Here is a 13,622-nt window from a genome sequence, read left to right on the forward strand (position 1 = left end):
CAGTTGGTTGGCACAGAAGTTCTGAGCCATCAGCTTCTGTTTGTAATTGAACAATGACACATCATCATGAAACAACTCGTAAAATGACAGCTGGTCAAAGACATTATGTAAATCAGAACTTTTAAGTTTGAGGTAAATTATGTTAGGACTCTGGGGAGCGAGATCTTCCAGGTTTTACTCCCTTTGCAAAAAAACTCTCATGCATATTTAATGCTTAAGCTTCACAGTCTTTGGAAACACAGCACGCTTTTAAATGAAAAAAGTATGCAATTATCATATATTTAAAAAATGTCTTTGATATAACCAGCTTTAAGAAACTACTTTCCAATCCAAAGCAATTGGGATACCAAGAAATAGTGTATGCAGCTGCTGAGATAGCCTGTATCGTATTTCTTATTCTGAAAAAGATAAGCAATCATTCTGTAGTGGACTCATGTATTTTGTGGTTGTTCAGCCTGGAGAAGAGAAGGTTCCAGGGAGACCTTCTTGCAGCCTTCCAGTACTTAAAGGGGACTTAGGAGAAAAATGGGGACAGACTTTTTAGCAGGGCCTGTAGCGATAGGACAAGGGGTAACAGTTTTAAACTAAAAGAGGGTAGATTCAGATATAAGGAAGAAATTTTTCACAATGAGGGTGGTGAAACTCTGTCACAGGTTGCCCAGAGAGGTGGTAGATGCCCCATCCCTAGAAACACTCAAGGTCAGGTTGGATGGGGCTCTGAGGACCCCGATCTAGTTGCAGATGTCGCTGTCCACTGCAGGGGGGTTGGCCTAGATGACCTTTAAAGGTCCCTTCCAATCCAAACTATGCTGTGATTCCATGATTTTGCCAGAGATAAGCTATATTGCAAGAAATAACAACAGTATGCTATGCAGACAAACCTGTATTTTCATGACTATGTGTTTTCATGAAATCATGGGGGGAAAAAAAAATATTCAAATAAAACCATAAATTTCAGCCTAGTCATTCAGAGAAGAAACAGTACTTTAATGTACAGAAGAGCTTGCAATGTTTTAAAACTGTTTGGGAACTAAAGAGAAACTAGTCTGCGAGAGGGGAGGGGGTTTATTTAAATGAGATTGCTAAAGCTGTTAGTATTCATCACAATTCTACTCAAAAGTTCTTGCCAACTAACACACTGCTAAGAGAGATGAGTGCATCTTACCCAACTGTTGCATATTTTTGTCCTTCAACAACAAGGAATTCAGTTGGTTTTCTTTCTTCAGTAGCTAGACATTTTGGCAAGAAAGGAAAAGGGATGAGTTCAACTAAAAACAAGTATAAAAAAATACTAGTTTCTAAAAATTTAGTGTTCACTTGCTAAGGTTTGAAAAGAACCACAATCAATCTTTGGAGCGCCGATCTCTTACAATATTTATTACATAGTTCGTCGCTCATCATAACTTTGATGACCTCAGTTACTTTATTATCTGCTGTGATTTTAGATCAAAAATCCCCCAAAGTCCCACAGTCATTATGGACTTAGAAACGTCAAATACTACAGGCTACAAATAGAAGAAAAGCAGAAAAAGTCGCTACGTTTTCTACTATATGTTCTCAAATGATTTCCTGTGTATATTAATATTTTAGCTTCAAACCACTTTTTCCTCAGGTTTCATAGTACAAGCTCTTACTGATGCAGTTTTTCATGCTAGATTCGATGCGACCAGTTTCCTGTCTTCCTGAAGGAAGCTGCAAGAGCTTATTTTAAGAGCTATGGTCAATGAGCGTATTTTGATGTCATGTTCTATAACTGGAGTGATTATTGCCTAATACGCCCTCTGTATCTGCTGCATTCCTTTCAGGGGGTTGTGATTTCTCCACCGTGACATTACTGTATTTTCTTCCTTCCCATCTATTGCCATTTTCCTTACCCCCTATGTATGTTTTCTTCTAGCTGTTCACACACATTCATCACTGCAATATTGAGTAAGGATCCAATGCATTATGCATTCCCATTTTGCACACAGGGAAATGGGGCACAAGGACTAAAAAGCGACTTGTCTGAGGTCAGATGAGGTTTCTGTGGCAAGGTAAATAATTGAATGTACACGAGTTTTCACTTCCATAAGCAGCTACATGTACTCATGTACAGTCAATTATTTACCTTGCCACAGAAACCTCATGTGTGCACACACATGCTCCTTGGTCCCTTGCAACACGTCAGTGGTATGCGCTGGGGAAAGACTGAATTTGTGCAAAGACTGTAAGCCTCTGAGAATACTTGTATAAAAAAAAGTAGCTCCCTCCCTGTGCTAACACTTAAACAGGTTTTCAAAAAATAAATAAATAATCTTTTAAGGTCAGCACAAGAAGTTTCAACACTGGTAACAGAAAAAAAGAGGGGAAAAAGAAAGAAAAAAGTAGCAACTTCCTTCTGATCCCCCCAGAAGACGGCAAGCAAACACAGATCAAGAGTGACATCGGAATACGTCCATCAACATTCAGTAGTAGCATCTTCTGATAATAAATTCAGTTAACAGTAGCAAGATACATACCTGCTGGTTTTTTTTCAGGGAGAGAAATCCTGCCATCTGACACTGAATCGACAAGATCCTGAAACTCGGCAGGAACTTCAGCTTGCTTCCAGCGCTCATTGTCCAAAAGCAGGCTAGTTATAAACACAAAAGGGAGGAGGCTGAGAAAATGAAATGCCTTGTCTTGATGCTTCTCCTACCTGTAATGCTGTGGAATCAAAACTACAGTAATTTAAAAAAGCCAGTAGCCCAAAATGTTATGTTATTCATCTTCATCAGAAAGAGGTGCCCAGCAACTGCCAGTAGCAAAACCAGAAAACACTGTGTTGGCCTAGAGATCTCACAATTTGTTCATTCAATCATAGTGGACAAAAGACTGCACTAGGCAATAAAGATCCTTACGAGATCATTGCCACTCAAGTAATGTGTAAATACTGGAATTTTAAGAGCTTTTGATGGATGAGAGCAAAAAGACCTAAGGTATGCTACTGGGAAGGCTGTTCCCCAAGCAGTTTGGGGTTTTTTTAATTGTTGTTTTTGTTGAGAGGTTTTTTGGGTTGTGTTTTTTGTTGTTTTTTGTTTGGGGTTTGTTTTTGTTTTTTAAAAAACAGTTGGAAGTGAATTACCCTGAAGTTACTTAATCCCTGAGACAGAGCAATCCTGCCCTTCAATGTCAGTCTTGAGTACATCCTGTAGTACTGTCCTTATTTAGGTAACTGTAGAACAATCCAGTTTGAAGAAATTAAGTTATGAAAACTACAGTAGAAGTCTAAACCAATTGAAAACAATTGGGTTTTAATACAGTTTTTTCTCCCTCTGCTCTTAAGTACAACTGGCTTACTAATGTTCTAGACCACAAAAGACTGTGTTTGCCTGGCATATGGTTGATAAAATTATTAATCTAAGAACACAAAGATCTTCTACCCACACATACCTTAGTTTCGTCTTCCTCTCCTCATGGAATCTATTCACAAATCTATTGGCTTGACTCTGAAGCGCTCCTCGCAAAGACATACTTTTCCTGCCGCAGATCTGCTCAGTATCTAAGATAAAGCCTTCCATCAAGCGAGAAAGAGCAACAAACTCATTGGAATTCAGCTTCTCTAGGAAGCCATCCTATATGCAAAGAAAATCATTGTAAGGAGACATAACAGCACAAAAATTCAGGGACATAAAGAAATAACCAGTCAGCATGTCTGAGGGCTATCAGTATTTTAAGCAGCACATTATTTAACCCTACATGGGACAGAGAAGGCAGATTGCAGTGCAAGCGACTATCTTGTCATAGATATGCATTCCCTGCATGGAGCTTCAAAGACAGCAAGTGAGAATATTAAAAAGAAAAAAAAAAGTAGCAGAAACCCACATTGCCTTACAATGACATGATATGCCAATGTTTGTGTGCTCCGGGCATTAACATCAAGTGCCTGTGGCAGCAAGGAACAGTTACTTAACTTCAATTGAGAATGCTATTTCAGAACTCTCACTCATTAAATCAGTAACTTAGGAGTAATTCTCATTAAAGATGAGACAGCAACAGCAGTCTGACCCAAGCTCCTTACCTTTGCTCTTGCCATGAGGAACTTGACTGAACGATCATGGCAGATATCAGAGGCATTATAAAGTAACTCTTGAATATTGTTTGCCAGCCTGACCAGTTCCAGGTCAGTCAGCTTCATGTCATCACTGATCCTACAAATGACAGAACCAGTTGGTTGAGCATCAGTTTACAAAAAAAAAAACAACAAAAAACCAGTATTTCAGCTCACAGGTTGAAGGAGGAAAGAGCCTTGCAGCAACTGTCAAATGCAGACAGTTAATGACCAAAGTCACTTTGTACAAATGGGATCTTCTAAGCTGCTGTCAATGTCGTGTCAGTCCCCGTAACAAGGAAATGCACAACTGCACATCCTTATATTTTCTTTTAAATCCACTTTCTAATTGCTATTAATAGTCTAAGGAAAAACACGATATAGCCATTACTAATAGAATAAATATTATTAACATTTATTGAGCTACAATTTACCCAGCTCCTGTAACACTTGAGCATCACAAGCATATGACAGATAAAACACAGCATTTTTCTTCCAATGCAAGCATAAGGCCTAAAATAGATACGCTGCACTCCCCACCACCTTAATCTATAGGCTTGCATTCTATTAGCTCTTTAGACTTCAGGTTCCTACGTTGGTGCTTTGTAAATCACCTTTTGTGATTTGTCTACTGTTTTGAGGCTAGCCTGTACCACAGTTCTGCCATTCATGCAAATAGTTAAGATAACAATCTTTTGGTCCAGTGTGGCTGCTCAAGGGACTGACAGTATGAGAGGAGAGAAAAAACCCAGGATGCTACAGAGCGGCAACTCGACTAACATTGTTGTAACTGTGTAATTTTGCTAGCCTGATGCAAACACAGAGCAGAGGTGCAAAGAAAACCAGAAGAGGGATGCAACAAGTTAATTTTAGAACAAAAGTTATGCAACCAGCCTCAAAAACAACTTTATTGCTCTAGCTGGGTGGTATAGTTTTAGCAAACTTGGCAAAGTGCTTGAGACCAGTTCGGGTCAAACCCCTTTTTCTTTCCCTGCTCCTCACTGTAACCCTGGTCTCCTCGTCACATTGCATTTCTCTTCCAGCGTACGATGGATGTTTGGACACAGAGAGGCCTGAATTTGTTTTATGGGCAGCATATTTGTTTTAAATCAATCTCCTTCAGCCAGCATTGTGATTTGAGGAGAAAGGTCTCTATCAAAGCTGCTTAAACACAGAGGTATAGACACCTGAGTACCAATCAGCTAGAGCGAGCAGGCCACTTGCTATCTTAAAATTTTTCAGCAGGGTAATAAGTGGTATTTCAATTTTGCTTCGTAGAACTCCATATCCAGACATGCTGGCTTTTGAAGTAGCTCATGCCCGAGTCCCACACACAACTATGCCTGGTTCTTTTAAAAAGGTAGCTCTGACTTCCAGCCATAAATAAGGTATGCATAAAAGATGCCACAAAGGTTACAACTCTGAGTCTGGAGCACCACAGGGCAGCGCTGCCTATGTTACCAAAGCACTGAGATGGATTTATTTAACCGTGCAAGTCAAATAGTTGACAATGAACAGCAGATTTTTCCTCTAGAATTTATCAAGGTGTATTCCATGAAGCCAGCTTAAAAAAGAAGCCAGAAAAAATAGCCATAGGGAACACGGACAGGGAACAGATATGCTTCCCCCTGCTAAACAAATAATCTGTCTTTCATGTAGGCTAGACTTCTCTCTTGCTCTCTACAGAAGCGGGCACCCCAGCAGAACAGATGAAGAAGGGGGCTTTTATCCGTAAGAAGTGACATAATCAGTACCCATACAACTATACACAGAGGTGAAAGCAAGGCGAATAAATGAAACAAAGGTGAGCTTGGGGACAGTGCAGTCTGATGGCAGTCTCTAGCGGCGATGGTGGAGAGCCATTCCACTTCACTAACCTAGAAAAGCAGACTCCTCCAAAGTAATTTTTGTACCATATCATCAGAAACAACTGCCTTCGCCTAACACCTTGTTTCTCAATGTTGCAAAGTTGAGACAGGCAGTGCATTTACTTACATCAACTCTACTCCCCCCGGAGTAACAGAAGACGATGTTTGCTCTTTGCCAGATGAGGAATCGGTAGTGCACTCTTGTTCAGAGACCGAATCACTGCTACAGGGCTCACTGTTTGGGGAAATGTTTCTCTGAGAGGTAGTGTCAGCTGTCACAGGCGGGAGGTCCCCTTCGCTGAACGCATCACTTATAAACATGCCTTCATGAGTCAGGTAAGCCACTTCTGTGTCCACCGTACTGTCTTTAGCAGAGTTCTTTTGCAAGGTGTCCTCCAGGTCTCTGGTTTTTTGGTTCTTGTCTAGAACCAAGAAAACCACGCTACGGATAGTATTTAATGTTGCCTGGAATCAAATATAACTTTTATTACAAAAAAAAAAGCCCAAAACCTTGTGCCATACGCTTGTGCTAGAAAGAGATTTTCTTTTACCCACAAAATTAAACTAAATCCTGGCTTTATTTTCTATTGTGTAATTAGCATTCAAAGGCAGACCCAACCGTCTGACGGTAACCAATATCAGATGTTTCTGAGAATCGTGAAAGAAACCTCATTTGGAGCAATCTAACACATAAAAAAGTTCTGCCCTAATCCCTACCAGCCTGAAATGGATGTAATCACGCAACAAGACGTATTATCTCCTTCCCACTGCTCTCTTTGTTAGCACTAATCATTTTTGCCCTGGATGCCGATATTCACATATCCTTCTTTCAATCAGAAGTTTGAATTCTATAAGCAAAACCTTAAGACTTCAAATTGAAAGTAACTTCATGCCATTCCATGTCTGAACTATGCTGAACTATTTCTTGGTAAATGAATGTCTTACCTTTATTCTCTTGAGGAAGATGGTAAACTTAGAAAAAATATTCTTCAATAAATCAAACCACTGAGGAAAATTCATCATTCTCATCTGGTCTGCAAGCCTAAAAAAAGAGCAGTATTCAGTAAACAGCAAATGTTTACTGGCCATGAAGCCTACTGGCACATGAAGAAAAAAAAACATGCTTTAAATGGAATTCTAAATATAAGGAAAACTGTGTAGCATTTTATCTGGCAGAACAACAGACATCACCTGAACAACAGTCACAATCAACACAATGTATGCAAGTGGAATGGGGAAGGAGGTACATAAAAATAGGTCATACTAAAAAGATGAAAGCCCCACATTTACCATTTTTTTTTTTCCAGGGCATAATTTTCTTTTCCCTGGGATAAGTATGTGTTACCAACAAGGGATGGGGGTTAATAACATTTTCACAAATCATGTGGAGGAAAAAAAAATTACAAAAAAATTAAAGTATTTTGCAAGTGTTTCAAAAGCCGCGTTATTAAACCCATTTTGCTGCATTGCAATGAGACCACTTCTGCTATTAAAGTGCAAGTCAGCTGTTTGTGGCAAAGGGCAGAAAAGTCATTGATACAACAAAAGTTAAACCCTGTAATACACAGTTAGGACCCAATAGAAGAATAGTAAACATTGGAGAATGGTGACCAAATATCCAATGTTTAAAAATGACCCTGTGCCCAGTCTTTTCCCAATCTGGGTATGAACTCCATGCAGATTCTGCCACTCACCTTGCTTTATCAGCTGGTCTGGTTTTATTATCTTGGGGTAACCCTTTGCTGAGCCAAATTAATTGCAGAGCTACAGAAAAACAGAAGCTGGTAGGGACCTCTGGAGCTGGGAGCTCTGGAAGTGCCTTTTCCAAGCCCTGCTGAATGCAGGTCCAAGCAGATTGGGTTGCTCTGGGCTCTGTCCAGTCAAGGCTTGACTATGTCCCAAGACAGAGGTCCCACAGCTTCTCTGGGCCCCTGTTCTGGTGTCTGACCATCCTCATAGGGAACACATTTTTCCTAAGATTCAACTAGCACTTCTCATCTTTCATCTTGTGCCTGTTGCCCCTCATTCTTCCCCTGCACACTTCTGAGAGGAGCCTGGCTTTGTCTACAGCTCTGCTATAACCCTCCCACAGGGTAGCTGTGGGCAATTCTCCCGTGAGTTTTCCCCTCCCCAGACTGGAGGAGGACCCAGCTCCCTTGGCTGCTCCTCCTGCACTCCATGCTTCAGCCCCTAATTAACCCAGTGGCCTCTGCTGGATCTCAACATCTTTCTTGTTCCTTGACCTGCTGGCTATGCTAATATGGCCCAGGCTGTGGCTGCAAGGACATGCTGCTGGTCCACGGCCAACCAGTTCTCCATTCTCCATCACAGGCCCCCAAGTCCTGCCCTGCAAAGCTGCTCTGAGGCCAGCCAGCTCCTGCCTCTCCTCTTGCAAGGGGTTGCTCCTTCCAAGACACAGAACTTGGCATTTGCCTTTGTTGGGCTTTGTGAGGTTCCTGCTGGACCATTTCTTGGGTCTGAAGTTGTCTGGTCTCCTCCTCTCTGAATAGCTCCTATTCTCATTCATGCAGAAGGTACTGACACATTTTAATACAAAATCCCAGGTTATGACAATAGGGAATGCTTTCAAGTAGTTAAGAGATGTATGCCTAAATACAGTAGCTTGGCTTGTGCTTCATGCAGTGAGATTCACAGAATTTTGGTATTTATTTTAAAATTAAGTTGAAGGTAACATTAGAATCTGAATGAGAAGGGGAATACACAATATTCTCAGAGGCAGACAGATGCAGAGGCTAAAGGTGAAACAGAAGGATAATCCTTAATTATAGGGAAATTTAAGCACAAATTAGAATGGTAAATTTATCTATGCTAAGAAATATCCATCTCCTATCCCCACCCACCACCAAAAAAAAGATCTGGCTGTATACTTACTTAACAACCACTTCTGTATCTATTTCTTCTATCTGCGATACCGTATTAACCACACACTGTCAAATTTAAAGGGGAAAAACACAAAACAAAAAAAGATCTTAGCTTCTTTCTAACCACTGCTGAGTTTCATAACATACACAATAATCCTCAAATTAAATAAGGAAAAGTAAAATAATAGAGACATATTTGTATCATTTAACAACTTGTTTCTCTAAAAATAAACAACAAAAAACCCAAAAGAAACCCCCAAAACCACCCCCCAAATATCTATTTGCAAAATACGGGAATGTTTTGATTATCTAACTGCATACTATGCTCTGGAGGGCACAATGGCTCCATCTCAAAAGGGACCCACTTTTCTGGGCAGGGATGTTAAGCACTGTTTCAAAAATGTCTCTCAGGTCAGGTACTTCAGAACAGAAGCCATATTCTTCCCCTTTCCAAACTGACTGACTTTGGACAATGTTGCCTGACTTCCTTTTCAGCTTTAAATACAGGACTTGGAAACCAACTTACACTGGAAGGAACAGCCCCAGGGAAGCATAGAAGCACACACCTACAGTCCTCTGCTTTCAACTGTTAAAGGCAGATCCAGTTTCAACTGCTCTCCTAGCAGACATGGTATTTGCTGTCTGTCTGTCCTCTTCACCTCCAGGGCGCTGCTGGCCTCTGCCCCCAGATTTCTCCACATCTTTATTGCTACACTGTGGCCTCTCCTCAAAGGACATTTGCTCTTCAACTGATACATAGAAAACCTGCCAGTTTCTTCAGGTCTCCAGAACAATCTATTTTCATTCCAAACACATCTATTCTTTTACAGCGATATCACTGATCTCTTTTCATGTTGCTTGTAAGCCCTAGGTACAAATCCACTCCATTCAGACTGAGTTAGGAGGTTTCTCCCAGACACCAATCAATAACCTGATAAAATGAGTCAGGAGTGTATGAACTCATCTTGCCTTTAAGTGAATATGTACAATCCAAATGGTGACTGAGGGCCACCACCTCAAGCTACATGCATTTCATCTGCATTTTGAATAACGGTGGTCAAGACAGAAGCTTCTTAAAAACACACCTTGTTCTTGAACTATGCAGTGTGTTCTCTGCTTACAAACCTCTGCTCTTTTACCTGCCTGGCAATAAAGAGCTACAAAAGTACGAACCAGAACAGCCCAGCAACGTATTTGAACAGGAAGTACATCTGAGACATGGGAAGGAAACAGCTTCCTTTATTAAGGAAAAAATATCCCTAAGAGTTGAGACAATAGGCCACAATGCAAACATGTTGCATAAACTGCACAGAAACACTCTGACGCTGTCTATTTTCCCTATTCAGTAGAAACTTACACTGGAAGGTGATTAAACTTCGCCTATTACTGAGCAGAGATGACACCTGAAAAATCCAACATAAAAGGAAAATACTCCCAGCAGAATGGGAAAAGCACTTTATGACCGAGAATGAGCAGGAAAACATGGAGTGATACCTGTCTATTACACAACAAAACAAAGAATTTAAGGGGGGGAAAAGAAAGTCTCCTTATGACTGCTGATACAGGCAAGTGAAAAGCCAACAGAGACTGATGGGCAGATGAACAGTTTAATCCTGGTGTTATTCATTCATGGGTGGTTTTTTTTTTTTGGTGTTAAGCCTTATGCAGCTGCTCTTGGCCTTTGCACACATCTGTATGCCTTTGTTTTTCCAGGCTTACAGTAATAGAGCATGACTAGAAAGCAGTGTTCACTTACACCCTATGATCTTTCAGCGAGTGGGGCAATGACCCAGCCCAGCATCCCATCGCTTTCAGGCAGGGAGAGAACAAGCAGCTAGGTGCAGAAATGCTTCACCCATTTAAACTGTATTGGGGTCAAGTGAGAAAGTGCTCGCATCATCGCCAAGTCCTCATGAGAAGTGGTGGTGCAGTCGCACGCATCACCGTCCGTCTTCTAATTCTGCCACAATGTTTACCAGCAACACCGGCCTGTGTTATCTATACCCACCCTGCACAACCAGATCAACAGAACCGCGGGGCTGCAATATGAAGTGGATTGTGAGAGTCAATGTGGCTTAAAACAAAAACCTTAAATTAATAATAACAATTAAAAAAGAAAAAACAAACTTTTAAAAGCTGGGTTCCCAATGTGGTTCCCAACACAGCTGTGAACAGCATACTATACTATGAGGACAGGAGAGATTGTCTTCAACCGATGGCAAACCCATCACCTTACTACCTCCCAACCTTTGAGGTACAAATCAGAGGTAGCTCATAACACATCAGAACATGACTCTTGGAATACTTGTATATCTTTAGGGGAGAAAAACACCCCTTACACAATATTCTCACATATGCATGCAAACAACCAAGATGAGTAAAATTAAAAGTACTAAACACATACTCAAAGTTCAGGCTAAGTTTTTGTTTGTAAACAAAAGCCATTGTATCATTGTCCAAAATACTCAATGCATTTTTCTCCAAAGTAGTCATCTGAACTTTGTTTATTTGTTGGTTTTAACTGGGTTTATCTAAAAAAATTTTTGGTTTTAAAAGACAGATACACTACCCTAAACAGCAAACAGCCACAGCAATGAGGACAAGGATTAATTTTTAAAAGAATTTTTACAGGCAAGTACTTCTACCTTCTTCATTACTTCACCGTGGCCTCTTACAAAAGGACAAGAATATTTTCCAATGTTTTATCATGTGCCAATACCAAGTTTGTGCTAACATTCAGGCAAGTAATATTTTCTGATAGCATTTGCTAGGGACTTGCTGGTTTCAGCTGCAAAGTTTTGATTTCCTTTTATGTATTTATGCCAAGAACTTTTTTTTTTGTTTGGAGGGAACTGGGGTTTTTTTGCTCCCCTCCCCCCTCCCCCTTTTTTTTTTTTTTTGAGAGTGTTATGACACAACTATACTATTCCGGAAAGCCATGTGTTAAGACAAAGAAAAAAAACTAAGCTAAAATCAGAGGATTCAGAACAATGGCAATTATACAGAGAAAGCTGTGATCTGCTGTCCTTAAGCTACCTACTCCTTCCAGGTGGTCTTTTCTGCAAACAGACCTCTGTGCTTCAGGGAGTCCTTAGTGTCTGCAAGCCCAGCTGCTCTAAATGAGAGACCATCAGCCACCAAAAAACTTCACCAGAGCTGTTCCTAACTACTTGAAAAATAACTTGTAAGGGGTTGAGGCAACCTTGTCAGATACATTAGAAGTGTTTCACTTACCTGTTTAATTATGTTCTTTGCAGTAATAATCATTTCATCTCCATATATTTCATAAAAATTTAGTTTTCTTTGTTTTAAAAGTCCAAATACTAGTGACACAAGTCTCTCCTATCAAGAAGAAAAAAGAAAATAAGAAAAAACACACTAAAAATATCAAGATGAGGACCAGAAACAATTTTAAGAAATGGCACAGCAGTTAAAAAAGTTCGTGTATCAAACACATGGTGAAGAGTATATAGATCAGTCCAGTGCCTTGAGACTAATGCCATGCTTTAACTATACAAAGTTCCCTGTGGCAATACCAGCTGAGTCCCTTCCACCCAGCCTCTTTCATGCCTGTTCCTCAGTTGTGCTCATCCACTTGTGCTTAAAAACATGGGTATTTCTAAATATTTCTGAGTTTCCTTACCCTGAGCAAGAATGACACTAAATACAATTGCACCAGCACAAGTGAGAGGCTGTCACATTGCAGCACAGAGGCAGGAAGAAACTGTACAGCAGAAACAGGAACATTTAAGTGCTGTTGCCATTCACTGTATTTCATGAAACCCATGGATGAAACAAGACTAAACAGTTAATAGGGTCTAGCAATTTCTAGAATTGTAGAAGAATAGTACAGGCAAAATCCAGAAAAGTCTTTTCCTGGCTAGAAAGCAATCACAATAGCTTAATCTTCAGGGGAATGAGGAATAAACATATATACACTGCAAATGAAGCATGTATTCACGGCAACCATACACTTGATATAAGCACCCATAAATGCATAGGGAGACAGAATGAGAACATGCAAGAATCAGCTTTCATTGCAAAACAGAAATTTTACTGGTAGGTAGATATGAGAGTCCCATGTTCTTTTCCACTTACATGTTGAGGTTCATGAAGCAAAGTCAGTACACATTTAATCAGAGAAAAGAGAACTGATTATTTTTAAAAAATAAAGTAGGACCGGATTGCACTTCCATGAGTTTAGTTACAATTACTTAATTTTATCAAGCACAAAAAAAAGGAGGCGGGGGAAGGTTTGGATGAGGAGAGAAATAGTATAAAATTATAATGTTGCCACTAGGGACCTGAATGAATTAGTTGGTGCTAATTAAGTATGTTAAAGATGCAAACATATTCATCAGACAGTTTATTTCAATAACAGACATACCTCTTCTAGAATTTGGCAGTCATCTTCTAGGGGTCTATTTAAATCATTGCGAGCATAAGTTGAAAACTCTGCAATCATCATTTTATCTATCAGCTTTTCCAATTCACAAAGCTGTGAGCCAAGATGCCTAAGAAAAACAGCCATTGAGATATGAGCTAAATAATCAACCTGAAAACGAACCATTAGTTCACAGTTGAAGAAAATAACCACCCAGCAGGTAATTTCCATGCAATCAATGCTGGCTTAATGGAGGTCTCAAATCTTTCACTTCTTAGAGCAGCTGAAACCATGCATTTTTTCAGAGGCATCATCACCTTGCAGCAAAACATACGGACTTGAATATTGATGGAGGGTAAAAATAGGAATTAGAGGGTTTTTTTTTGGGGGGGGGGGGGGGGGGGGGGGGGCGGGGAGCC

General features: G+C 40.2%; 1 protein-coding gene across 2 annotated transcripts in view; it reads right to left on the reverse strand.

The window, feature by feature from the left end:
- VPS54 (vacuolar protein sorting 54 homolog (S. cerevisiae)) overlaps nucleotides 1–13,622 on the reverse strand; it is a 41,516-nt gene that overhangs the window by 13,717 nt on the left and 14,177 nt on the right. For both annotated transcript variants that reach the window (XM_010293017.1, XM_010293019.1), the window contains exons 7-15: nucleotides 13,207–13,333; nucleotides 12,054–12,161; nucleotides 8,830–8,885; nucleotides 6,883–6,979; nucleotides 6,065–6,402; nucleotides 4,040–4,169; nucleotides 3,412–3,593; nucleotides 2,499–2,611; nucleotides 1,166–1,229 (exon numbers count right to left, since the gene is read on the reverse strand). In XM_010293017.1, coding sequence (XP_010291319.1) covers nucleotides 1,166–1,229; nucleotides 2,499–2,611; nucleotides 3,412–3,593; nucleotides 4,040–4,169; nucleotides 6,065–6,402; nucleotides 6,883–6,979; nucleotides 8,830–8,885; nucleotides 12,054–12,161; nucleotides 13,207–13,333 — 1,215 coding nt within the window. The remainder of the gene's footprint in view (nucleotides 1–1,165; nucleotides 1,230–2,498; nucleotides 2,612–3,411; nucleotides 3,594–4,039; nucleotides 4,170–6,064; nucleotides 6,403–6,882; nucleotides 6,980–8,829; nucleotides 8,886–12,053; nucleotides 12,162–13,206; nucleotides 13,334–13,622) is intronic.

The sequence above is a fragment of the Phaethon lepturus genome, unplaced genomic scaffold, assembly GCF_000687285.1.
Source record: "Phaethon lepturus isolate BGI_N335 unplaced genomic scaffold, ASM68728v1 scaffold11168, whole genome shotgun sequence".
NCBI lineage: Eukaryota > Metazoa > Chordata > Aves > Phaethontiformes > Phaethontidae > Phaethon > Phaethon lepturus.